We start from the raw sequence: 27,028 nt of genomic DNA, 5'->3' as shown, positions 1-27,028 counted from the left end.
TTTATTCATTGTTCCCTCATTCATTGTTCCTTTGATTGTGCGGAGGACCTAAATCTACAGCTTTACTTTGCCGTATTAACTTCTGTCATTTTCCTGTTGACGATTCCATTATTCCACTGTTCCAGTCTGTTCGAGTCGGTGCACTGTTAGCACGAACTGATATGAACGTTCCAAAGATAATCTAACTTAGTTGGAGTTGTTTGATTTTTTTCATGATGTGTGTTATAATTAGTACGATGGCAATAATTTTTATCGATCGTCAGGAGTATTGGTAAAACGAAACGGAATCAGTTCTTGCGCGAAGAATGCGTTTAGTGTGCAATATGCTCTGAACGTACAGTGAAATAATAAAGGACTCTCACAATTTCGTGTTCATCGATATTTTAGTTCCCATCTCAGAATGGTTTTGAGTCGCAACGATAAAAGAAAGAGGAAGGAGGGAGATCTGGTGGACCTCGTGGAACCACTTTCGGAATCTCCGAAAAGGTAACTCGCTTTTACATTACCATGTAATGTTTTTAATGATAATAACTTCTCAAATTGTAAACAAAGTATATTTAAAGAAATATATAATAATACATACGTTTAATCATCCTATGTAATTTTTTAAGAGATTGTCATTATATTAAGTCAACATAATTATTCCAGGACCAAAGTTCATGCACAAAGAAAATTTGCGCAAGGTGCGATCACTGTGTTTAACACATCACCTACACCTATTAAGGACAAAGAGAAAGCTAAACCTGCTACAATCACAGAATTAATAACTCACAAACGACCAAATACGGAGGATTTTTTAACATTTTTATGCTTCAGAGGTTAATCATTCAAGGATAATATCGATATTTTTATTTAAATCAATAATTCTTAGCCAAAAAGTTGTAACATATTCTAAATCAGGCCTGTCCAATTAGAGCTCCGGAGCCAAAACGCAATCCATCGATGCAAAAAAATTCAATGTAGGTAAGATTTTGGGAATTATAAAGTATCTAGCAAATGAGAATGAATTAAAATGGATTGAAATTTTTTTCTATCCGAATGTTTATTTTAATAAATACTTTTTTTTGGATTCAATTATATTCAATTGAATGCAATTGGATGCAATTGGATGCAATTGAATTGAAAAATGCATTTCCTATTCAAAATTTTGAATTGAACAGTATTCACAATTGTGTGCACAGAAAAAGCTAATATTATTTTTAGATTGAAAGACATAGGAATATGCTCCATGCAATTCCTATAAATGAATAAAAATTCAGTATTAAAAAGCATTTATTTTAACATTCGTGAATCAATATTTTTGAAAATCTGAATCCATTTCAATTCATTTCAATCCATTCTTATTTACTAGGTGTTGATGAGTGTCAATCAGATGCGTATCAACACTCTACAGTCTCCAAAATTTTGCTTACGCTGAATTTTTTTGTGTCGATGCTAAATTTTAAAAGATGCAGAGGGATGAATTTTTGTCTCTCTCTCTCTCTCTCACACACACACACACACACACACACACATTTGTTCTGTTAATAAAATATAAAATTGAATATGTTACTTAGAAATATATATTCTATTGTTGATATTTTTGTTTAGTATCACTTATTACAAACAAAACTTATAATAATTTATATTGTATATTTACTTAATATAATTATTATAATCTGTCTTGATTTTAACATGTTCTTTAGACAAATCCTTTTTTTCAAATTTAGGAACATCTATTTTGCCACCTAATTTAAATTTTTTCAATACTGGCAACAAAAAAGAGAAACAAGGATCTAAGCCAACTCAAACTTTTATAGAGAAGACATTGTCCTCTACTAGTACTTTCATAGAAATTCAAAAGCATGAAAATACATGCCAAAAAAATTTGACAAAAGTAAAGCCTATTGTCTCGAATAAAAAAAAAGTGACTAGTGCGTTGCACAAAAGTATTACCAAACTTAAGACGACTACATCTACGGTTCAAGCACTTAAAAAGAAATATCAGGAACAACGCCTTGCTAAGCAAAGAATCAAAAATAAATTTAAAGCTACTTGCGTTATGAAGACAAGATCATGTACAGAGAGATCTATGTTGAAGGCTGGTCTTAAGTTGGCACCGCGAAAATTTTTACCTAAAATCAAGACAAAGAGGCATGGCCTAAGAAGTAGTGTACTACCAGAGAAAACCAATAAACCTCTATCAAAAGCAAAAGTTACGTTACCCAAACCAAAGAAGAAAGTCAATTTAAAATCGAAAAATAGTGATACTTCGAATATAGATGCGTCATCTGAAGAAGACAATGATGTCGATGACAATCAAGGGGAAGAATTACACATGGAGAAATCAACATCGCAGATAAAGCGAAACATACAAAGAGGCATCCAAAAAAAGATTTGCACTAGAAGTAAGTCAGAGATGAGGAGAGTTACAAGATCGTCCAGTGGCATAGTCTCTTCACAAAATCTTTCCAGAAGGCCTACCAGAAAAACAAAGGAAGCAGCTGCTGTATACATGGAAATTCTTGGGAGAAAACTAGTGAGTCCGGATTTAGAAAATGATGATAACGTTTCATTTGAAAGTTTTCCCGAGCTACCAAATGCTCGTAGAATAACGCAAACGGAGAACGAGCTTAAAGCCAAAGTGAAACAAAATAGTATCAAGACTATTATTAAAACCAAGGATTCTAAAGTTAGTTCTTACAATAGTAACGCTAATAAGCGATTGGATAAAAGCAAAAATAATAAACTGATTTTAAAGAGCAAACGTCTGATGAGGGTACAGAAATATTGTGAAGAGGATAGCGACGAAGAATCTGAGAGCTCAATAGAAACAAGCAATTCGAGACCTATTACCAGACAGAGTCTTGGAAAGATTGATAAACCAAGCAGAAGCCTTAGATCATCCTCTAAAAACACAACTATACAAACAACTATACAAAGTAACGTAAATAGCAAACCGAAGACTCAAATTCAAAATTGTGTGAAATCAGCTAGGGAAAAATTTGTGATAAAACGTAAACGCGAGAAAAATATATGTAAAACGTCATTGGATAAGATTAAGCAAAAGAGCCTTAAAAGTAATCAAAACGAGAAGGGGGAATCAGAAGAGGAGACGCTAGGAATGCTGCTCAATAAAATAAAGAAGAAAAAAGACAATGAGGAGGAAGAAGAAGGGCAAGTCCCTGACAATATCAACAATCTGAAAGATAAAAAAGCAGCTTGCAGTGATATACAAAAAACAGCCGATCTGTCAAAAGTATCAGACGATGAGGAATCTTTTCGAGGGTTTACTAAGAAGGCGATATCAAAAGTTTTGAATTCATGTCAGACGCATGCCAATGTTAATTTGCTAGTCACAGAATCCGATAAAAAATTGAATTTACCCAGAACATTGGATGTATCGCAAACAGCGCAAATAGTCAATCAAAGCGCCATTTTACGGAAAAATAAAGTAGAAACATCACCGATCAAAGATGGTTTCTCAGTTGCAAATCCGCTGAACAGTGAATGCGATTTATCTGTACAAGAAAAATCTGTATTAGATTTGTCCGTCAAGAGCCAAAGCTTATTGTTACCATCTGTAGAACAGACGAGCAAAACATGTAATCGCGAAAATGAGGTTTCTTCCTCAAACCTTATGCCACTGTCCACTCTGCACACAAGAAAAGAACGAGTGAATATGTCGACCGAACAGATAGAAAAGTGGTTGAACGAAAGTTCGTTTGCTAAAGAAGAGAGCAAGCTGGAGATGGAAAATGTTTCCAGTTTTAGATATGATTCTACAGAAAAGTTAAAGGCGGATGTCTCGCATTTGTCTATTTCGACGAAAATCCAACATTTGGTACGCCCAGTCAACGTTACACTTTCGAAATTATCGGATAAGACGAATTTGAAGGATCGTATGGGGATACACAGCAAAAATGTAATACCGGTAACATCTGATACCGGTAATATCCGTAATACTGGAGTGAAGCAACAAAGTGCGACAAATATTGACAAAAATAAGAGCACTATCGAAACGAAAGAGATCGTCAAGAATAAAATTGGGAAAACGAACAAAGATACTTCTTTTGCTGAAGATATTAGCGATACTGTGTCTAAAACGGATCAAAACTCCGTGGTGGATGATGCTGTAGAGAAGAAATCGCCGACAGAGAAGAAAATATTTCAACCGCGGAAACCTTTTTTGCCCAAGGTTAAGGAACGTAAAATTGTAATACCAAATGCAAACGCGTTTTCGCCAGAGAACGAGAGTAGCGTTTACGCATTTGAAAGTGACGCCGAAGTTCCCGTTAGCACACCCTTCCGAAGAAAGATCAGAGATAATGGAAAACATTCGACTGCGATAACACCATCACCTGCAGAGACTATAATATCTGAGTCCAAAGTAATCGCTAACAAATCAAATTTGAAGGATTCTAAACCATTGGATAGTACGGAAAAATTGTCGAACGATCCCGTAACGACTGTAAAGAAAGAACAAGAATCGCAAGAACCGAAGAACGTAGCAAATTCAGGTACAGGCGTGAGCAAGTTTGAATTGCCCAACAATTTTGCAAACTTGACCACTGTCCAAGTGTTACCACTCGACAAACTCACGACAAGTTGGAGTAACGTAAATTGCAGTGCTTCCATAGCGGTGCAGGTGAATCTCGACGAGACCACTCAGGAACACGAAAACAATACAAGTCAACAGAAAAGTACTGAGATATCTACTCAAACCGAAATGAGTAACGAGAATGACGACGACAACGATGGACATCTATTTTATATTCCGTTACAGGCTGTTACGAGAGGTGGCCCAAATCTGGTACAAGGTCAACAGCTAATACAGGGCGTGGCTGTTAAACTCGGTACGGAAGGACCGACCGGCCCTAATCAAAGAGTTCTCCTTCGAGCTAAGTTGGTCACTAAGCCACCGTCATCAGTGGCACGTTGTCCACCGATAGGAACAGTACAACCGACAACGCGTACTCCACCTAATCCTGCAGCAATGACAGTGGAACAGCAAATACCGTCAACGTCAACGACTGCAACTGTGTCAACCACGATAGCAAGTATGTCGAACGTGGAGATGCAATCAATGTCATTGGTGAAAAACGAAATGCCAGTGCCAAGTCTGATTCGTCAAAATGCTAGTACAATCATAAATAGCAATTCAGCTGAGAAACTCACAAAATCACCTAAGTCTAGGGAAAGAAAAGCTTCTATAGATTCGACAAAAAGCGGAAAGAGGTAATATTGAACGTTATATTTTCGAAATAACATAAATAATATAAGTTAATAATATAAGCGAAATTATGCAGCTTATCGAAATTATACACTTTTATCACTTGTGATAAAAATCTTTTAGGACACAAATGAAATGCAAACAAAAGGGATCAGAACTGTGCTCTTCAAGCAGTACGACGTTTCTAGGCGCGAAAATCGCGAATGATGAAGCTCGCGTGGTCGAGGCGCCAACGTTTTATCCGACGGAGAAAGATTTTCAGGATCCATTGGAATACATAGATAAGATAAGATCAATCGCTGAAAAATTTGGAATATGTAGAGTGGTGCCTCCACCAAATTTCAAGGTAAATATCGCAGAGAGAAAGTTCTACTAGACAAGTTATATACAGAGTGATTTTAACATATTTCGTCATCCATCATGAGCAAATAGAATGAATCGAACTGAATCGAAAAGTGCTCTACCATTTTGCAATTTTCGCAATAGTTAACAAGATATTAATTACTAAAAATTGCCAAATATTGGTCTTGAATAATTTTTTACTCAAATACTATCAACTTTATAGAAAAACTGCAAGAGACAAAAATCATTTATCTTCTTCTCATAAAGTTCTGAGAATTTTTTCAGAATTTTTTAATACCGTATTTTCTCATGTTGGTAAAAATAAGAAAATATAGTACTAAAAAGTTAATAAAAAATTCTGAAAAAATTTTAGAGTTCTATATATATGTATATATATATATTAGGTGTTGGAATTAATTCGTAGCGTTTTTTAATGAAAGAATGTTATTTATTTCACATGAACATTAAAAAATACATTAATGAAAGTACTTCCCATCACTTGTAAAACGCTACGAATTAATTCCAACACCTAATATATATATATATATATATATATATATGTATATATGTATATACACTAAATATATGTTATTTTAATTACATTTTATGATTTTCTTTTTTTTTTAATTTTTAGCCAGAATGCAAGGTGTCTGATGATATGAGATTCACCGCTTATAATCAATACGTACATCGCATGCTACACAGATGGGGTCCTAATGTAAAAGAAATGATGGCTATTAAAAAATATTTAGCTACTCAGAGTATTACTTTGACTCAACCACCATGGGTAAAATTATTTGTGTATATATATAATATATATAATTTGTGTGTGTGTGTGTGTGTGTATGTGTGTGTATTTACATATATTAATATTTTAAATAGATATTGTATAATTGAAAAAATTTGAAGATCAGTGCTTACCAATAATTAACTCTTTCAGATTGGTGGAATGGAAGTAGATTTACCTCACTTATATCAAACAGTTCAAAGCTTAGGTGGATTGAAAGAAGTAATTGAGAAAAAAAAGTGGCAAAAAGTAGCAGATGGTATGAAAATACCGAAATCAGCACAGGATCGTGTTACTAAGCTAGATGATATTTATTGTAAATATTTATTGCCATATGATACATTATCCCCAGGTATATTTTATATAATAGATAAGCTTTACAAAAATATCGAAAAATTTATACTCTGAATTATTTATAATTAAAAATAATTTGTTTAGAGGAACGTGGAAAGTTGTTTGACGAAGTTGAAACTGAATGGGTAAGAAAAGAAAGCAAAGCCTTGCAAAGGCAAGAAGTGACATTTAATGATAACGATGAGGAAGAGGATGAAGACAGTTCTGATGAAATTGAAGAATGTATCGTAAAAGTACGACAAGACACATTAGTTAATTATTATTTTTATTTTTATTTTTATTTTTATTGTAAGATGTAGAAATATATATATTTTTATGTGCAATTTTAAAATTTAATTCGAAAAAATTTAATCTTTTATTTGAAGCAAGTTTGAAATCTATTTAAAAATCAAATTTTCAAATATTTTATTAAAAATTTCCATCAAAAATTTCAAAAATGTACCATAACTTTCAAGCCTTATAAGTTCTTAATGAAAAACAATTTGATTAGAGTGCTTTAAAAAGCTGTGGAAGTAAACTATGTAATAAAAAATGTAATGACAAATGGAGGATTCTATTTAACAAATTCAAAGTGAATTTGACCTGACCTTAACGACGTCACCCAAGGTCAAAATGGTACTTTCTTTTTTCTATTTCCCTTTGGAATTAAAGTAACTTTTGTTTGAAATATTTTTCCTCCATTTTTTGAGATATTGCCTGTCAAGATTAAATTACTCTGTATATACACACATATATATATATATATTTTTTTTTATGTACAAATATATCTACATTTGTTATATCAAAGGGAAGAAACATGCCATTGAATGCTTTTTATCGAATTGCCCGTAATACTCAACGTATGTGGTTCGGTGAAAATCAACGAGGAAATGAAACCGAAGGTGCTTCCGCCAACGAGGTAGAGAGTGCATTTTGGAAACATGTTGCCGAGAGAAAACGTCATGTCTGCGTACATGCAGCAAGCATTGATTCGAGCGGTCGTGGATTTGGATTTTCTGTTGCAAAAAACAGTCCGTTTGCTAGACATCCTTGGAATCTTAAAGTTCTCACTAACAATCCTGGATCAGTATTAAGAGCTTTGGGTCCACTAATGGGTATGCAACTTTTATGTGTGTATATATATATATATATATATATATATATATATATATATATATATATATATGTACACAATATATCATAATCAAGATATTACAATTATTACAGTTATTTGTATGAGTGGAGGAAATAAATAATAAACGACAGTTCAACGATCCTCATTTTTTAATTCTTATTTTATGCTTTTTTCAATAAAGGTGTATATAATATTTTTATACAAATAATGTCGGTATTTTTAGGTGTAACCGTACCAACGTTGCATGTGGGTATGTTATTTAGTGCTTGTTGTTGGTATCGTGATCCGCATGGTCTACCATGGATAGAGTATTTACATACAGGTGCCAAAAAAATTTGGTATGGAATACCTGATGAGCATAATAATAATTTCCGAAAAGCGCTCTCGAAAATGGTACCACAATATTGCAAAAATAAGACTATATGGTTACCTTCTGATACTGCTATGGTTCCGCCGGAATTATTAGTGAGCAACGATGTACCATTATGTCAGACTGTGCAAGAGCCGGGACAATTTATAATAGTATTTCCAAAAGCATTCACATCAAGCATATGTACTGGTTATGTTGTATCTGAAAGCGTATATTTCGCACAACCATCCTGGTTAGAAACTGCAGAACAAGTATTTAAGGTATGTAATAAAATCTTTTGTATGAGATTTTTAGCCATTTAATTTTAATTACGATTTTATTATTATTATTATTATTATTATTATTATATAAATTGTATTGTTTGTGTGTATATATTTTTTTTTTTCAGGATATACAAGATAGTTGCGAACCTTCTATCTTTTCATTTGAGAGATTGTTATTTAATATTATTAATGATACGAGATCACACATAGACATATTGAAACAGGTAGGAATAAATTTATGCTGTAATTGTTAAATTAATATTAAAGATTAAAACGTAGATAGTCATATATTATTATATAAACTTTTGAATTACTTAGTATTACATTATAATTTTATATCTTTAGATATTGCCGAGTGTAATAAAGATTTGTGAAAAAGAATTAAATTATCGTAAACAGCTGGAAAGTGTAGGTCTTATCAATAGAGAAAGATTGCCTTTACCAGTTAGTGGAAAAGGGAAGAAAGGGAAAAAGGTGAAAGATGATGATGGCGACTTCGAATGTGAGACATGTAGAGCTAATTTGTTTGTCTCTTTGATAAATAATTCGCAAGATGACAGCGTTTATTGTTTGCCGCATGCCTTGCACTTAATTAGTTGTAAGAAGCAGGTTTTGAAACATTGTACTCTCATGTACACGTATGATGAAGTAAGTACAACTTGTTATAATTAATTAATTAGTACGTCATACATACGCAAAATATAAAACTATCTAAGTAATTATATCTTAATTTATGTTTATTAGGATGAATTAGACGAGTTGATTCACAAACTGGAAAACAGAATTGAAGCCAAATCTAAAAAAACTAATCAAATAAAACAAAATAAGCAAGAAAAATAAATCTGTTATTTTATTTATAAAAGATAGAAGTGATCGTTATTTATTAACCAATATTAGATAAGCATTGCATAACTAGCAAATATGATCGCATTGTGTCTTACTTGTTATAATAGAAACTGGTTTAATAAAATTTTTTTATTTATTGCATAATAGATAAAAATGACGATGAATGACATTATATATAAATAAAAATTTCATATGGTTTGGTCCAACTCTTTCGAGACAATTGTCATGTATGTCAAATTACGAGATTTCGCGATACTTGTCTTTAAAGAGTTAAACAATAAATATATACATATTTTATTGTTGGTAGAAATTATATCTAATATATCTGTTGTAATTTACTTGTAAGAAAAATTGACAAATTACAAACTTATTCTTTAAATTTCTCATAAAATGATCTTATCTACTTCTCTTATTTATGATTAAATTAGAATTGCAGAATAGTAACTGTTGGAATAATATATGATTCTTTTATAATTATGTATTATATTTATTAGAGATATATATTTCAAATAAAATTTGATAATAGAAAAATTAGGATATATTCCGAAATACAAAATAAATTATTTATTAACAAACCTGTGTCCAATTTGTTTATTAATTGATATAACGTAATATGATTATGTTGACTTATAGCGAATTCGACTGGACGCACTCAGTGCGCATTGATGCACATTAAAACCATCATACATAAATTGATGTAAAAATATGTGTGTAATATAAATATAAAAATGGATTAAATTCTGAATATATTTTATTATGCTATTAATATATATATATATATATATATATATATATATATATATATATATATATATAAGTAACATCTGTATTTTGTAATTCAAAATATTTGCACATCTTTTCGTCTTATTGAAAAGACAATCAAAACGATCTTTTCATCATCTTTTAGACATCTTTTCGCTTTGTCAGAAAGACAACTTTAAAAAGATCTCTTTTCGTTATCTTTTAGTAACTTGTGCTGTCGGGATATGTGCATAAGATTTTTAAAAACGTATTTATTTAAATAACTCATCATAGTTGACACTTCATTAGTGCATTTAAATTTATTAATTATTGTGCGTTCATTATTAAAAGATAAATATTGAATTATCATTATATTTTAGACGTATATTCTAAAATAATGTGCGCGTGCACATGCATACCTAATCTAGGATTGATAAAAATCAATTTAAACATGTTTAAAACATGTTTAAAACATGTTTTAAACATGTTTTTTTATAATACTGTTTAAATCATATATAAAGCATTAAAAACATGTTTTAAAAAACACAATGTTTCATTCTTTAAAAAAAACATCTTTTGTCAACCCTCATATATGCACGCATGCACGCACACCCGCCCGCTTGCTCCTACACACACACATACACACGCAAGGACGCACGCGCGAGCGCACCCAACACACACACATACAATTTAAACAAATTAATATATTGCATAGTAAAACTCTTATTCATATAATGTTCAAAACAACAATAAATCTTTATATGTAGTGACATTTTTCTATCAATATTAACACGCGAAACACATTTCACGCTTTCATTTTTGTACTTCATAATTTTTTTAAGATATTTGTATCTTTTTCTTACATGTTACTATACAGAAGTATATCGGGAAATCTTGCATTTTCACAAATATATATTATATTATATTTTTAATTAAATTCTGAATTCATTTACTTTCAACGTTAATCAAAATGTCTGTTATTTCTGATATATCAAATTTTATAAATTTATGTGATATAAAAGAGTGACCCCAAATCTAGCCCATTTTGTAATCTTCGAATTTCGAATCGGATTATATGCTACATGATATTATACGACAGGACATTAATCTCAAAAAAAATTTAAGTTGAGCATAAGAATATGTACTTTTGAAGATACTTCTCGTATCAAAATAGTCAAATTTCTAATATTTTAAATATTGTTCAAGCAATATAGACATAAAAAGATAATTAATACTTCCTTGATAACAAGAATTTTGACTAGAAATAGATGGTTTCTTACCTCTCCCAGTCCTGATGTTTAATTTTTTAGAGGGATCCTGAAGTCGTTTGTTTTATCGACTCAACAAGATTTACACATATACGATTTACATATCATTGATATATTACTACACATTACTACATCAGTATCGCATGTAGCGTATGTACAAATTTTCTAACTTTTTTTTTTTAAGATTAATGTCCCTTCATATAGCATCATTTAGCATACTGTTCAATTTGAAATTCAAGGGCTTCAAAATACATAGGCCAAAAACGTATGTTTTTTGGAGTCATTCTTTATGATATCTACAACTTCATTATTGACTGTAAAATTTACACTGGAAAAATCTGAAATGCTGTAAGTCATAAATATACACTCGAATGTTCTTTTTAATAAAAAATAATTCCTTATCAGATCTAAAAATTTATGATCACTGTTCTCTGCGTTGCAAAATATCTGACAATATTTGGGTCGAGTTATCACTTTCTCTCACATCACCATCTTCATCCGAGCTAAAGTCAGCATTGAGAAGATTAATTAAAGAAGTCGATTTTTCCGTCAATAATGGCATGTTCGAATCGGTTTCCTCTTCGCGTTTAGCATTGTTACTAGCCACTTTCGATTGCAATTCCATATTATCAACTGCTTTCTTTCTATTAAGTAATACTTTCTGAACAACATGAAGTATTATACCACCAAGGCACATTAACAATCCTACAAAGTTAAGGCCAGTCAGTTGGTCACCTTTCAATACAAAGGCCAGTGCCAATGTACATATTTCCTGCAAACAATCATTACAAAATGAAAAACATAAGGAAATTGAAAATTAGCTAAATAGAATGAATATTTGTATTATCTATGAAACTTTTCTGTGACGTGTATTAATAAAACTTGATACCTATAAATCTTGTATTTTTCTCAGAGAATGAAAATAACATTGTTATTTGTAACGCTGTTACCGTTACAAGTTATTTTTTTGTAACTGACTCATAACGGCGTTACTTTTTTTGTAACAATACTTTATTTTTATAATGATAACGAATTACTTTTACAATTACTTTTATCGTTTTTATTTTGAACCTGTTGACTTAATTTATCAATAATTATATTTTATATTCTGAACCTATATGACATAATTTTGTATATATTCAATCTTTAATCTTTAGCCAGTATTCATAATTTGTTCTTATTTTATGATCATTTTAAGGGCCTCAGCAGAATAGATGAGACTTATAATCTTGAAATTGAGACAGCGGTCGATTTGGACGCTTTCAGCGCTTTTCAATACTTCTATTCTTATTTTACGTTTAATGAACGATAAAGACAAAATGATGATTACAAACATTTAAAGCGCGTGAGCGTCCAAATCGATCGCAGTTATTGTCTTATGATCTAAAGCCCGGTTACACCAACATTAGGAGGTGCGCACAACGAATAAGAAACAAAAAATAAAGAAAAAAAATTTCGACCTATCAGAAATCATGTACTATGGAAAAACAGTTTCTGACAGGTTGAAATTCTCAATCTGTTCCCTATTCCTTTGATCGTGCGCAGCCTATACTTTGACTGTAAGAGGTTTAAAAAATTTCTCTCTATCTCTCTCTTTCTCTCGTCTTTAAAGAGAGAAAGTGAGAGTTAAACACTGGCAGCCATTTTTTAACACATTTTGTGTAACTCAAACTTGATCTCTTCTTCATGGATTTCAAGAGAAATATTTATATCTATGAGATTTTAATTTGAACTTCGATTTATTTCAATAAATATACAACGATTTTGAAAAATATTAAAAATTTGTGCTAAAATTTAGTGGACCATTTTTTTGCATATGAATGTCTTTTAAAAAAATAACATTCCATTCTCTGATTTTATTGTAATTGTTTTTAATAGAAATCTCAAGTAAACGAGAATGAATTGAAATGGATTCAAATTTTTAGAGATAAACATCCGTGTAAAATAAAACCTTTTCAATCCGAATTTATTTATAGAAATTGCATAATTATTTGTGTGTGTGTGTGTGTGTGTGTGTGTGTGTGTGTGTGTATGTGTAGAAACACATATTTTATGTATGTAAAATCATTTCTGTGTCTTTCAATTTGAAAATATTATCAGCTTTTTCTGTGCTCCTCGTAAATACAGCTCAATTCACAATTCTGAGTAGGAAATGTAGTTTTTCAATTGAATCCAATTGAATCCAATTAATTGAATCTAATTAATTAAAAACAGTTTTTTTATTATAGATTCACTGGACTAATAGGTATGCATAAAAATTTCAATCCATTCTTGATTATTCGAACAGAAAACGTAAACATAATATTTATTACAATTTAGAATTCAATAATAAATTGACTAACAATTTTACCTTACATATTCCCGAGATCGACAATGTCAGACTAGAAGTATAAGTAACAACTAAGAATTCCATCACTTCCATACTAAATGCTAAAATGGCACCTGTTATTACAGCAGCTGTAGTCAATAAAATATTATTAATGTTGCTCCAATCGGTGATTCTAATACTATCGTATATTTTGCCACCTAAAATTGAACAAGTTTTTAAGGTTGCTGGAATGACAGGAATTAATGACATTACATGTGATGAATTTTCTTCGAATTTACTAGGAGTCGATTATGTATCTTAAAACTTGCTGAAATAAGTTGAAAATTACAAAAATGATTTACTAGAATTTACTAAAATATTTATAATTTCATCATCCTATTCAACACCGTATTGAATTTGCTCATTATAATTTTCATCTCCTTTCAAAATACGTAATCCTGGCAACAGGAGATCGATTCCAAATTTTTCGAAACAAGAAAATTACAGAAGTGAAGATTAAAATTTTATTTTTATTTTATTTTTGTTAATTTCATTAATCAACATTTAATGAATTTGTTCGCTTTTGTAATTTTCATCTTGTTTCAAATATACAATCGATCCTTTGAATTCAAAAACCTTTGAGAATAGAAATAAATACAAAATAAAGTACAACTTTATACTAAACGCGGACAACTTTATACTAAAAATGAAAAAAAAATTCATTTGTCACCTTTCACTTTTACTTTCACCTTTTTTGTACAATACTTATATACATAAAAATTTTCATGTTTTCTCTAGAAAAACCATTGTATGATCGATATCTTAACGTAGAAGTTTCCTTAAAGTATCTATAATGAGCTTTAATTTAAAGTTTAAAATTTGAGTGTGTCTAAATGGAGAAAGAAACAACGAAACGAGTCATCCGACTTTCCATACAAAATAAGGAAATTATGAACTTTGATTGTTAAGAACTTTTTAATGAATAACGAGCGATGGCTGTTAAAAGTCATTTAGGGTCATGACCTTGATAATATATATCGAAATCATCGGAATTAGCCTCCCCTGAAGTGAATATTTACCAAAAATTTTCTAATTAATTAAGATTAATTCTATAATTAATTATATTACATATATAATTCTATTTTATAATTAATTATAAAATTCTGTTACAAAATGCACAATTACCTTCAAACCATAAAGTCACTGATATTGCTGGTAACAGCATCCAAGGCTGCATGTAATACATCATGTCTATCGGATCATGGAGGCCGAGTTTCGATCTTTGCATAATGAGTTGCGTCATAGTCCATCGAATACCACTCGCAAATGATGCTAAGAGACACAATATAAATCCAAGAATGCCAAATTGAGTAGATTTATAAGTGAACATCGCTAATCCTCCTGCTATCATCGCCACTATCCCTACTAAAGACCATGACTACAATGAACAATAATTATTATTTATAAGTTATATAAAAATGTTATATAAAAATATTTAATACATATTTAAGAAATATCACAGATATTTTTGGAAAATCTCCTTACCTTTTTCTCTAATTTGAATAGAAGAGAAAATCCAAGAATAAATATAATAGTACTTGACTTAGTCATAGTGACTCTAGGAAGAAATGTCATGTACTTTATAATAAATTCCTTACCATCTTAATTATTGCTATAAGATTATACTTACAAAGATATTGATATTAATGAAAGTGCCCAATTTGATAAACCAATATCGACACCACTAGCTATGCCAGGTACCATTATTGAATAAATTATATTTTGCCATGGAAGATTTATTCGTTTACTATTGTAACACCTTCTAATAGCTCTTATTAATGCGGATAGTGCAAACTTTATAACCAAATGGCAAACGACCACACCAAGTGGAAAATTAAAACCCTAAAAATACAAATAGTGTTAATAAATAAATAAATGTATATATACATATATTAAGATGATCTTTATTTATTCTTGATTAAAATTATTTTTCGAATTCTTTCCACAGGACCCCCTTAGAATAGTTTCAATTCACAAAAAAAAAATAATCCCTGCCAAATTTCAACTTGATTGGACAATGGGTATTCGCGCTCTATGACTAGTTAAATATTTGATTTTTTCCTCGTATTAAACTTTCTACACTATCAGCATTGATTTTTAAAGTGTATATTTTCCACAAAACTCGGCTTAAAAGACTTCTTTTTTTTTTTAAATATATATGTCTTGTTTTTCTATATCGTTTTAAAACCTTGTAGTGATTATATCGCCATTATTTTGACTGCAAATTTCTTTAAAAAATTAATCGGCATAAGAATATCGCGTTTTAAAAATCCGCGAGAGAACATACAGAGATAAATATCAGAGACCTGCTCAACTGTTGAGGTAGAAAAACAGGACAACACTGAGACAAGCACGAGACAAATAATCCAGTCAAAGTACTTTTTGCTTGCAAAAGTTTCAGTAATAATGATTTTTAAATATGTCTTAGGGTACGGTCAATGCTACAAATGCTTTAAAGTAATTTTTGATTGGTCAATTTGTAAAAAAAAAATTCTTTTTTCTAATTGATCAACCAAACGCTTCAAAGCATTTGTAAAAGACTTTGATCGCGGCCTTAAAGTTCAGTGTCTTAATGGAAACCCCAAGTTTTCCAATATGAAGGGTTGTCGCTCGCGCCGTCATCTTGGAAAATTGCCATTTCGAATTGTAGTTTTATATCAAAAACTTAACAACTCTATAATGCAGGAAATTTTATAACAAAAAATTTTTAAAAAATCATTAAAATCGATTAAGCCATCTAATAAAATTTTTGTCCAAAAAGAGTGCTTTTTCCCCATGCATGCGTGTAATCGCGAACACGCACGTATGTGCTTTTCAAGATTATATTTATTATTTTTTCTTTACGTTAGGACTAGACAGATGAAAAAGTTACAAACAAAAAATTCTAGTTATCAATTACTCACATATGCATTATAAAGCCATGGATTATAAAATGTAAGACCTATTGATAAAATAAAGTAAGCAGATATCAATAAAAATATATGGAACGTTTTCCTCCAAAACGTGGGTTCTGTCTTCACATTTTGAAAATCTGGAATATTTTGTGGTAAATACTCGGATGTATCGACATCATCTCTAGCAATTTGGTATTTTACATGTGAGCGTGTCATATTCCCAAAATAAAAAAAATTCTGAAACAATTAGAATATATGATTAATAATACAAAATTTATTGAACAAAGACTTCCTTAGGACAAGTAAATGTGAATATACAACTAGTAGGGAACAAACACCTTAAACGGACAAGTTGAATCTTAAGTACTTGATTAATATGATGTTTATACATTACATTTGTAGTCATTTAAATTGCATACTGAATTGATTTTTCGGTTTTGAAATATAAACTCGACCGAACAATAGTAGTAATATCACAAATTAAATTGACTAACAACTTAATAATTTGATGCTCATAGGTATTTTAGAAAGATCTTAATAATGTTAAATGAGATTAAAATCTATGAAGAACTTTATTGCAAAAAATATTTATTTTAAAGAATAGAATCCTTTCTTTTGTGTCGATAAAAAATTGATGTTCTGTCGATCAAAATAAATTTTAAATTTGAATATATTTTTATTAGTTTCGAGAGTGTTGAACTCAGATATGATCTTAGAATAATAAGTATCAATATAAATATCCTCATTGAGATATCTATCAGAGTTAGTAAGTTTTATAAAAATTTTACGTAAAAAATAATTTTTCCGTTTTTTATTATCACAATTTTACATCTAGAAAATTCGTAATACCATCATCATTCTCTTCAATCGTGAATTTTATTCTGTTATAATAAGAATATTAAATCTATATAGAATCACATTTATCTGATCTCGTAGAATTACTAGTAGAATATCGTGTACATAACAATAAGTAAGAAAATTAATATTGATTGTATTAAAAATATCACTCTCCAGATTCTGCAGTACAAGATTTGCTAAAATTGGAGATAGAGGGAATCCCACAAGTATGCCAAAAATTTGTTTATAACATTGGTTGTCAAATTTTTAAAAAGTGAAATTTAATATATATTAATGGAATTGCTGTTAGAAATTCTTCAATTGGAATAGTTCTACTTTTAGAGACAGAATATCCCAAATTTTTTTAATACAGTCTGTTCCACAAGAGCGTACGGTTCTAAATTTCATTAATAAATAGCACAGATGTTAAATTCGGTTTTTCCAATTCTCTGAACAATTCGGAAGAATGCTTCGAGGTTATATGGATAGTGACTTTTGTCTGTAACAGAACAAAATAAACACAATAAACGCTGCGTATGCAAGTCATTTTGAAGCAATGTTTCTTTGCACATCCGAAAGAACCGAAAATGTCGTATGCAGTTATGAGCCGCTACATGAAAAAGTCAGAGGGGTTCGTTAAGACGTGGGTGAAACGTAACGAAACAAAAAGTGTTAACGATCTGCTGCAACGTGGCACCCATGGGCTGATTGACGAAAAAGATGAACAAAGTTATCAAGATATTTGAGAAGAATCCTGGATATTCGTTACGACAAGCAAAGAATCTTTTATTGAAAAAGGGTGTAGAAGTGAACCTTAATACTATTAGACGACGATTGCTGGATTCCGAATACGGCGATTCACAAAGTTAAAACCTTTTTTCAGCAAAAAAACACGTCGAAAAACAGCAAATGGAGTGGGCAAATGCTGATGTTGATCGTGATTTTGCCAATGTAATCTTTACCAATGAATCATCCTTTTGGGCCTCCTGAATTCCCAGAAGGTATGCGTGGTCGATTTGTCACGATCCCATTGTTCAACGTACAGTAAAACATCCATTGAAAGTACACGTGTAGGGATGCTTCTGTAAGCAACAGGGATTTAGTACTTAATATCTCATCATGGACAATCCAAATGCACAGAAAAATGAATATAATTTATCATAAGTATTTATTGAAGTCTGCTCAAAGATGGTTTGGCTCAGTTAATAGTTTGTAGGTACTTTAAGAGAACAACGACACAAAACACCAAAGTCATGTATACAAAGTAAAAATGGCATCACTATAATGAATTAGCCTTCCCAGTCGCCTGATCAATCCTATTGAAAATGTATGGACAGTCATGAAGATCAAATTCAGGGAAAAGGTTTTTAATGTAAAGTAACTCATTTGTCATATATGGAAATAACTGGAGATATTTTCCTGAAACAATGGCTGAAAATCTTATGGAAAGCATGTCCCATGCCTCAATGCTGTCAGACCATACTTAATAACAAGGGAGATTGGATAACTTACTAAGAAAATACCTTTTTGTTTATTAAATTTATTAATAGATCCAAATCAAATATTTAATAATTCTGTGAGTTTTAGGAGAGACAGCCCATATGCTCTTGTGGAAGACTGTATATATGTTTTTGTACAAAAATCCAGCGTGTAGTGTATGCTCTTTGTTATCATTATTAGAAAAAAGTTGATCTCGTTATCCGATACTATAAAATATAAAAATGAAATTTAAAAGAAATTGAAAAACATACTGCCTTATTATCAGCCTCGAACAGAGAGAAATTGTTAGCGAATCATCACATATCGAGGATTACTACATAATATGTCAATCGTCCAGATACATAAAGCGTCCATATGTTTCACTTATGACATTATCACATCATTTTCGCTTTTCTGAAAAAAAAAAAAGAAATTGAACGATCACAAGAATCATAGACAATTATTAGAGTTGCTCAATCACTCATCTTGATTTTAACGTAACATAATATAAGAAAGTACCGCATCAGATATAAACATAACCTAAAATTTCAATGTAAACACAACGCTGTTACAAACGTACAGACGCTGTCATTAAAACTCGCTTAGAAGCTCAGATTATTCCACTCTGAAGAATTCCTTGACTTTTATCATACAATTTCTGCTATCAGTGCTGTCACTCGCATGAATGGAGGATTTGGTTTACCATAAAAATTCTTTAATTCTCTAATAAGAATTGCGACATGTGCCGATTTGAGCCAACTTTTGTAAGTAAGGTAGTAGTTTCAATAAAATCTATAACAGAGACAAATATTGTATTGTATTGTATATTGTACGACCCATATTCAGAACGCACTTACAATGATGGGTGCTTTCCATCAAGGCTTTTAGGAGACACACATCGACACAGCGTCGGACGTGGTACTTTCCAATAACGACACGCTATGGTATGATTAGACACAGCAGAAAAGTATAGTTAAACACTGGTTATAGTTGTCAATTTTCGATTGGTGCTAGAGAATATTTTCATTTTACACATAGGATACGAAATAAGAAGTATGTACATAAGTCATCTGGATCATTTTAATGTAAAAAATTGTATCTACGCATAAAATTATTATCCAACAAGAGATACAGAAGTGACACGATATGACACGACAAATCGTTACATCCTTGTTGTTCGCCAATGTTAAATAAGGATGAAGTGATCGCTGTGTCGTAGATGGAAAGCACCTGATGTTAGTGCGTTAACATGCTATAATTTACGTTACGCATACTATAGAATTTCAGAAATAAAAGCGCGCTTTTATCGATAAAGGTAACTATTCAGGCAACTATTCAGGTTAGTTTAAGTAGTTAATTGTCAATTTCCATTCCATGGGACGCCGACCTCAACTGAACGCTTAGTGAGTTCTGCATCTGGCATATTCCATTAGAATTAAAAATATAATAGCCTAAGGCTACGTTCCAAAACTTCCTCTCTGAGGAAAATTTTACTCAAAATATATAGTACATGTAACGTATACTATAGCATATAGATCTTTCTTGGAGAGAAAGTTTTGGAACGTAGCCCAAAAGCCGGTTCTACATTAGTTGCAAACTGATCGCAAGTTTATTGCGATAGCCAATATGAAGCGTTGATTTCAAAATGCAAGCTTCAGAATGTAGAACCAGCTTTAAAGATCTTCACCCCTGAGCAAATTTTCAGCTGAGCTGCGTCAGGCTGCGTTTAACAGAAAAAGCAGCTTTGCAAATTGTTTAATTTTAATGGTGTTAGGATTAATAGTATTTCGATTCGCTGGGGCAGTGATTTTTCTTGTGAAATATTTATTTTTAAGTACATGTAAACAGATCGATTGAGCATATTTTTTTATCAAAATTTAAGGTGGACGGAGCATTCTTTACCTTAGGAACACCAAATGTGGAAACAATGTAAACTGTTGTGTAGTAGAGGCGTAGTGCAAGGGAGAAAGATTTTTTCTCGCAGTTACCAAACTCGGGAAACGGTCACAAAAGTAATCGACGTGACATCAGATGATTCGGAATATGTATTTCCTAAGGAAGCACGAGTTGTTATATGCGGAGGTGGAGTTATGGGTGGTGCTGTGGCATACCACTTATCCCTCATAGGACTGGGACCAGAGACTATTTTAGTAGAAAGTGGCAGGTACACAAGTATTCTGCTTTCAATTGTACTTTTCTTAACAAACTATTAAAAATATCTACACATAAGCATAAAAAAAAAATTATTACCTTTATATAGTTTTCTCTTATATATTCTTTATATTTGTCATCAGACTAGGAGGTGGAACAACATGGCATGCATCAGGATTAGTAGGAGCTTTTAAACCAAGTCTGGCACAAGTAAAACTTGCCCAGGATAGTATCGCTTTATACAAGGAGTTGGAGAAAAAAGGTCTTTCGACAGGATGGAAGCAATGCGGCAGCCTTTCTTTGGCACGAACTAGAGACCGCATGACGTCGTTCAGACGAATGAAAGCACAATCTGTGTAAATTATTTAATAAATATATGAGATACCATGGTGGACATTTCTGTTTAAACTTCATTAATATTTTAGGTCACGTAATATTGAGTGCCACTTAGTTTCACCAGAAGAAATTCATGATCTGTGTCCATTGTTACACGTTGAGGATTTAATTGGAGGATTGTGGATTCCAGGAGATGGTGTTGGTGATCCATATCAGATCTGTTTGACATTGATGCAAGAGGCACAACAAAGAGGTGTCATACAATTAAAAAAAAAATAAATAAATCAAATAAGAATATCCAGAAGAATTCAATTGTCAACTACTCTTAAATTAAATATATTCTTTGTTATATTCAGGTGTTAGAGTATTTGAGAATTGCACGGTTACCAAAGTTATTAATCACAGTGGCCAAATAGAAGCAGTAGAAACAACGCGCGGTATGATCAAATGTCAACATTTTGTAAATTGTGCTGGATTTTGGGCACGAAATGTGGGTAAACTCAGTGAGCCACATGTCAAGGTCTGATACATAATTTATTAAACAAGAAGTAGTCTGGTAAAAAATAATACCTTGCTCATTTTTTTCAGGTACCACTTCATCCAGTAGAACATTATTATTTACACACTAAACCTATTGCTAATTTAGATCCAATGATACCTGTTATACGCGACTTGGATGGATATATCTATTTTCGGGAGAACGAAGGACGCCTGTTAGCTGGTGGCTTTGAGCCAGTTGCAAAGCCAGCATTTGAAGATGGCATAATTCCTGGTTAGAATGAAAATTATGAATAAGAATTATTCTAATGTGTTATATTTATGAAAAATAACTAATTACTCGTCTAATTCCATTTCACTAAATTAACTTGTCAATATTTTCTTTCCGTTTTTTAGAAAGCATGGATAAGCGATTTTTACCAGAAGATTGGGATCATTTTCATATTTTGCTGGAACAGATGTTGCATAGAATTCCAAGTTTGGGAAACGCAATTCTGGAAAGACTCTGTAACGGTCCTGAAGCGTTCTCTCCAGATTGCAGATGGATTGTGGGAGAGGCACCGGAAATACGTAATTACTACATCGCTGCTGGAATGAAAACGGTTAGTCAATTAGCTAGTTAGATATCTAATTATATAGGCTTTCGAAATTCTTTGATATAAGTGATGATTTCCAAAGGTCGGAATATCCGCCGCTGGCGGAGTCGGTCGCGCAACGGCGGAATTAATAGTTAACGGCTCGACTTCGTTAGATATGTACGAGTTAGATGTCTCACGTTTCCTTGGGCTGCATAATAATCGCAAATTTCTACGCGACCGAGTGCGAGAGGTACCTGGAATGCACTACGCGCTGCAATATCCGCACCTCGAGTTCAAAACCGGAAGAAACCTGAGAATGTCACCGATTTATCCAAAGCTACGAGATGCGGGCGCCGTTTTCGGTCAAGTCATGGGCTATGAGAGACCCTCCTGGTTTCAGCCGGACCATGACTGTGGTAATTTTTATACATCATACAAAAAAAACTCTTTCTAATAAAATTCCATTTCATTCAATATCACAAGTATTCTTAATAGATTTGGAGTTTCCCGACGGTTTCCAGAGATATAAAATAGCTTACACGAATACTTTCGGTAAGCCACCTTGGTTCGACGCGGTTGCACAGGAATACGCCGCTTGCAGAGAAGCAATTGGTTTAAGTGATTATTCCTCCTTTACTAAAATCGATTTATGGGTAACTATTCAAAGATTCGTCTATCTTACTGCCAGTAAAATTGCAATAAGATGCTCACATCTCACTTTTGTATATGTTGCAGTCAAATGACACGGAAGTTGTGGATTTGTTGCAGTATTTATGCTCAAATGATGTGGATGTGCCTGTGGGAAGTATTATTCACACCGGTATGCAAAATTATCTTGGTGGCTATGAGAACGATTGCAGTTTAGCGCGAATCGCACCGAATCAGTAAGTCGGAATGACTGCATCGCATGGTGATAGTCTGTTATTAACACAACTAGGAAGATGAATTCTACATGAGAAAGTAAATAAAAAGCAAATTATATACACACACATATAAAAAAGAAATATATATATATATTTCTTTTTTTAAGAATTGAATTTAAATTTGAATTGTAGAATTATCATATTTTTTGTGTCATCAATAACGCGGATTTTGTGTATAAAGAAGAGAAATGTGTGAATACATTCGGAAACATTTTCGTTAGTTATATGATGATTGCACCAACTATTCAACAAACTCGTTGCAAGAATTGGATTCACCGTCATCTGCCGGTAGATGGTTCTGTTGCCGTGTCCGACGTCACATCAGCGTACACTGCAATTTGCATAATGGGACCGGCCACCAGAAAATTGTTAACTGAATTAACAGACATAGATTTAAATCCAAAGAACTTTCCATTTTTCACATTCAAGGTAATATAATTGAATTAAAAAATTTAATTTATATTATATTATCCATTGCATTCTTTCATCAGGAATTAGACGTTGGACTTGCCAATGGCATTCGTACAATGAATTTAACACACACTGGAGAACTTGGTTATGTACTGTATATACCAAACGAGGTAAAAACAACCTTAGTAATTATCTCTCTCTCTCTCTCTCTCTCTCTCTCTCTCTCTCTCTCTCTCTCTCTCTCTCTCTCTCTCTCTCTCTCCCTCCCTCCCTCCCTCCCCCCTCTCTCACTCTCTTTCAAATTATACCTCCATTGAAAACATTTTTTTCTGATTCATAAAGCATGTTTCAAATCTGTGAAACTTAATTTTATAATTTTAGTTTGCACTGCACGTCTATACAAGGCTGATAGAGGCCGGAGCAAAATACGGGATGAAACATGCTGGTTATTATGCGACAAGAGCGTTACGCGTTGAAAAGTTTTATGCATTTTGGGGACAAGATCTGGATACCTTCACTACTCCTCTAGAATGCGGAAGATCGTGGAGAGTAAAATTCGATGTAAATATTATACATTGAAGATTAACATTTCAACAATATTGTTATATATGAATTTATAAGACAAACTTTCATTTCGCAGAAGGAAGTTAATTTTATAGGCAGAGATGCTCTTTTGAAACAACGTGAGCAAGGAGTCCAACGTAAGTACGTACAATTACTGTTAAACGATCATGACCTTGAATTTGATACTTGGTGCTGGGGTGGTGAGCCTATTTATCGAAATGGAAAATATTGCGGAATGACAACTACCACGGGATACGGTTTTACATTCAAAAAACAGGTGAACATAGTTTTTCTCTATCTTTCTAAGAAAAAAGAAAGGAGGATAAATTAAATTAGAGCTGTTTTGGCCAAAATGAAAAAATACCGAGATGTATAAATTATGTATCATATTAAAGGACTACTTACAGAATCGAGTGGTATATGGCTTATCTTGAGGAAACATCGAGAATACGAGAGAAATCGTGATAAAAAGTCAATAAAACTTATGTTATCACATTTATTAATAAAAAAAATGTTAACTAAAACATCAAAATATACCGAAAATTAAGCAATAAATATTTTGCTTAAACACATAATTTAGAGAAGAATTTTCAAGCAATTGACGAACGACAAAGAGTCATTGAGATAATAATCATTTAGTTTCGAATTCTGGTTTTGAATAACAAACGCTTGCCAAATTATCGTGTTTAAATAATAATACGGTTTTTGTTATTTAATTCATGGAATATTTTGATATCTTATTTAACAATTTTTAATTTTATTGTCTTTAACAACGATTTTTGTTGATGTTTCCCTAAAATAAGCGATATGTCTCGATTTTGCTTAAGGAGGTTGTAAGGCAATATGTTAAGAATTACTTGAAAAAATTACAGATTATTTTAAATTGTACTTAAAAGTAATAAAACAAAATTAGAGACAGTTGAGCATCTGGATCAAAAGTTATTTCAATAAAAAGTAATATTTTCTAAATTTGTACTCTAATAGAAATATATGAAAATGTATTACATAATAATGATAAAAATCTCAATTTTTTAATATAGTACTTTATGAATTCAAAAATATTAGGTGTTGGAATTAATTCGTAGCGTTTTACAAGTGATGGGAAGTACTTTCATTAATGTATTTTTTAATGCTCATGTGAAATAAATAACATTCTTTCATTAAAAAACGCTACGAATTAATTCCAACACCTAATACTTATGTGAAGTTACATTGAGATGTAGACATAATTGTTCAGTAAATAAACAAATTTATTTATTCAAAACTAATTGGTGAATCTCAATGAAACTTTACACAAGTCATTTTTAGTACTTAAAATATTTACATAAAACAATTAAATTTTTATTTTAAAATTTTTTGTAACAAAACTAATATCAAATAAAATAAATAATCTATAAAAATATGTTGCTCAATAAAAACAGAATGAACATAACTTTCACATGTATGTAGTTTGTTTAAAGCGTAAATATTAATGTACCTTACAATCTCCTTTAGCCCTTTAATGATATAATTTGTACATCTCAGAATTTTTCATTTTGTGTAGTCAAGAAATAGCCTTAACTTAATATCCTTTTTACGCAACAATATTTTTTTCTCTTGGAAATAACTTGTTGACTCACGTTCACAGGTGTGTCTTGGATTTGTGCAAAATTTTGATTCGAAGGATCAACCGCAAGAAGTGACAAATGAGTACATATTATCGGGCGATTACGAAGTAAACGTCGCGGGTATTATGTACCCTGCAAAATGTCATTTACACAGTCCGAATTTACCGACCAAATTCCCCGATAAAGAGAGAGACGCTTATCATGCTACGCGCGATCAACAATCTTTATAACCTCCCATTTAGAAATATTTCAAGTCAAACAATGTATGTACAAACAATGTATATAGCAAAAGATTGAATAAATCGTTTAATAAGTATCACTCAAAAACTGCTACATCGAAAAATCTAAAAGTCGTAGTAGAAATTCTCCAGGCCAAATAATCATGTAAATAAATTACATTGGACCTGTTATATCTCATATTATTATTATGTAATAACTTTCTCTTTAAAAAAAATCATATATATATATACATATATATATATATTAGGTGTTGGAATTAATTCGTAGCGTTTTTTAATGAAAGAATGTTATTTATTTCACATGAGCATTAAAAAATACATTAATGAAAGTACTTCCCATCACTTGTAAAACGCTACGAATTAATTCCAACACCTAATATATGTTATTTATACATGCATACACAGGATGTTTCAGAAACTTAAGGTTTCGGAATATTTCAAAAAATGTGAAAGATCGGAAAAATTCAAATGAAAGTTGTACGATCTGAAGGGATGCAAATATTGGTAAAATTTAATTTTTGAATAAAATCAAATTCTCAAGATCGTATGGCGGTTACCGCCATATCATTTCTGAAAGATGAAATTGCATAATTTTTTTACATAATATAATTTCCTTGATTATTTCGAATATAAAAGTATTAAGGTAAAGCTATTTAAAAAATCCAATTTACGAGATAATTTATATATTATATTAGCATTAGAAATTGACAGAAAATATTAAATATCTCAAACTATTATTTTTTTATAATCGTACCTGATATGCTTGTGGCAATTGAATAATCAGTGTGCGCACTACATATGAGAAAGATGTAACATGGGCCAAAGACTTAACCGTAAAAGGAAAAG

At 31.4% G+C, this 27,028-nt stretch overlaps 3 protein-coding genes across 8 annotated transcripts; 2 read left to right on the top strand and 1 right to left on the bottom strand.

Annotated features, from left to right (window-relative positions):
• On the top strand, window positions 1–9,863 carry Jarid2 (Jumonji, AT rich interactive domain 2). Of its 2 annotated transcripts, XM_087402608.1 has the most exons (12): window positions 3–486; window positions 649–818; window positions 1,710–5,217; window positions 5,336–5,558; window positions 6,189–6,341; window positions 6,495–6,693; window positions 6,780–6,928; window positions 7,483–7,789; window positions 8,033–8,439; window positions 8,568–8,666; window positions 8,788–9,090; window positions 9,187–9,863. In XM_087402608.1, the coding sequence occupies exons 1-12, from the start codon at window positions 401–403 to the stop codon at window positions 9,280–9,282; spliced, it is 5,700 nt and encodes a 1,899-aa protein (XP_087258734.1). In that variant the 5' UTR covers window positions 3–400; the 3' UTR covers window positions 9,283–9,863. The 2 variants fall into 2 exon arrangements, with proteins under 2 accessions (XP_087258735.1, XP_087258734.1); XM_087402609.1 differs by lacking the exons at window positions 8,033–8,439; window positions 8,568–8,666; window positions 8,788–9,090; window positions 9,187–9,863 and adding an exon at window positions 7,186–7,310 and having other exon boundaries at window positions 1–486; window positions 7,483–7,686.
• A 423-nt stretch (window positions 9,864–10,286) lies between these two features.
• LOC105152047 (solute carrier family 35 member H1) lies at window positions 10,287–19,871 on the bottom strand. Of its 4 annotated transcripts, XM_087402621.1 has the most exons (10): window positions 19,733–19,871; window positions 19,456–19,667; window positions 19,148–19,289; window positions 18,359–18,478; window positions 16,569–16,796; window positions 15,296–15,507; window positions 15,151–15,223; window positions 14,791–15,043; window positions 13,648–13,823; window positions 10,287–12,069 (listed from the first exon to the last, which is right to left on the bottom strand). In XM_087402621.1, exons 5-10 carry the CDS (start codon window positions 16,773–16,775, stop codon window positions 11,719–11,721), a joined length of 1,272 nt encoding a protein of 423 aa, XP_087258747.1. In that variant the 5' UTR covers window positions 16,776–16,796; window positions 18,359–18,478; window positions 19,148–19,289; window positions 19,456–19,667; window positions 19,733–19,871; the 3' UTR covers window positions 10,287–11,718. The 4 variants fall into 4 exon arrangements, with proteins under 4 accessions (XP_087258747.1, XP_011064388.1, XP_087258748.1 ...); XM_011066086.2 differs by lacking the exon at window positions 18,359–18,478 and having other exon boundaries at window positions 19,395–19,667; XM_087402622.1 differs by lacking the exon at window positions 18,359–18,478 and having other exon boundaries at window positions 19,416–19,667.
• A 157-nt stretch (window positions 19,872–20,028) lies between these two features.
• Window positions 20,029–26,270, top strand: LOC105152020 (pyruvate dehydrogenase phosphatase regulatory subunit, mitochondrial). Of its 2 annotated transcripts, none has more exons than XM_011066056.2 (15): window positions 20,029–20,190; window positions 20,758–21,039; window positions 21,170–21,382; window positions 21,452–21,615; window positions 21,719–21,882; window positions 21,951–22,134; window positions 22,257–22,462; window positions 22,539–22,854; window positions 22,934–23,091; window positions 23,174–23,322; window positions 23,583–23,790; window positions 23,853–23,942; window positions 24,154–24,333; window positions 24,413–24,613; window positions 25,964–26,270. In XM_011066056.2, the coding sequence occupies exons 2-15, from the start codon at window positions 20,792–20,794 to the stop codon at window positions 26,171–26,173; spliced, it is 2,691 nt and encodes an 896-aa protein (XP_011064358.1). In that variant the 5' UTR covers window positions 20,029–20,190; window positions 20,758–20,791; the 3' UTR covers window positions 26,174–26,270. The 2 variants fall into 2 exon arrangements, with proteins under 2 accessions (XP_011064358.1, XP_011064363.1); XM_011066061.2 differs by having other exon boundaries at window positions 20,029–20,278.
• The last annotated feature ends 758 nt before the right edge of the window (window positions 26,271–27,028 follow it).

This window comes from Acromyrmex echinatior, chromosome 2 (assembly GCF_024713525.1).
Source record: "Acromyrmex echinatior isolate Ae372 chromosome 2, ASM2471352v2, whole genome shotgun sequence".
NCBI lineage: Eukaryota > Metazoa > Arthropoda > Insecta > Hymenoptera > Formicidae > Acromyrmex > Acromyrmex echinatior.
This window is presented reverse-complemented; position numbering and strand designations above follow the sequence as displayed.

Bases quoted from the DNA above. Each gene is read 5' to 3' on its own strand.
- Jarid2 (XM_087402608.1), top strand. From the start codon at position 401: ATGGTTTTGAGTCGCAACGATAAAAGAAAGAGGAAGGAGGGAGATCTG. The intron at 5,218-5,335 runs GTAATATTGAAC...AAAATCTTTTAG, and splicing joins TCGACAAAAAGCGGAAAGAG to GACACAAATGAAATGCAAAC. The intron at 8,440-8,567 runs GTATGTAATAAA...TTTTTTTTTCAG, and splicing joins CTGCAGAACAAGTATTTAAG to GATATACAAGATAGTTGCGA.
- LOC105152047 (XM_011066086.2), bottom strand. From the start codon at position 16,775: ATGACACGCTCACATGTAAAATACCAAATTGCTAGAGATGATGTCGAT. The intron at 15,508-16,568 runs GTGAGTAATTGA...TTGTATTTTTAG, and splicing joins CATGGCTTTATAATGCATAT to GGTTTTAATTTTCCACTTGG. The intron at 12,070-13,647 runs GTAAAATTGTTA...GATTGTTTGCAG, and splicing joins CGATCTCGGGAATATGTAAG to GAAATATGTACATTGGCACT.
- LOC105152020 (XM_011066056.2), top strand. From the start codon at position 20,792: ATGTGGAAACAATGTAAACTGTTGTGTAGTAGAGGCGTAGTGCAAGGG. The intron at 23,092-23,173 runs GTAACTATTCAA...TATATGTTGCAG, and splicing joins TTACTAAAATCGATTTATGG to TCAAATGACACGGAAGTTGT. The intron at 24,334-24,412 runs GTAAATATTATA...TTCATTTCGCAG, and splicing joins CGTGGAGAGTAAAATTCGAT to AAGGAAGTTAATTTTATAGG.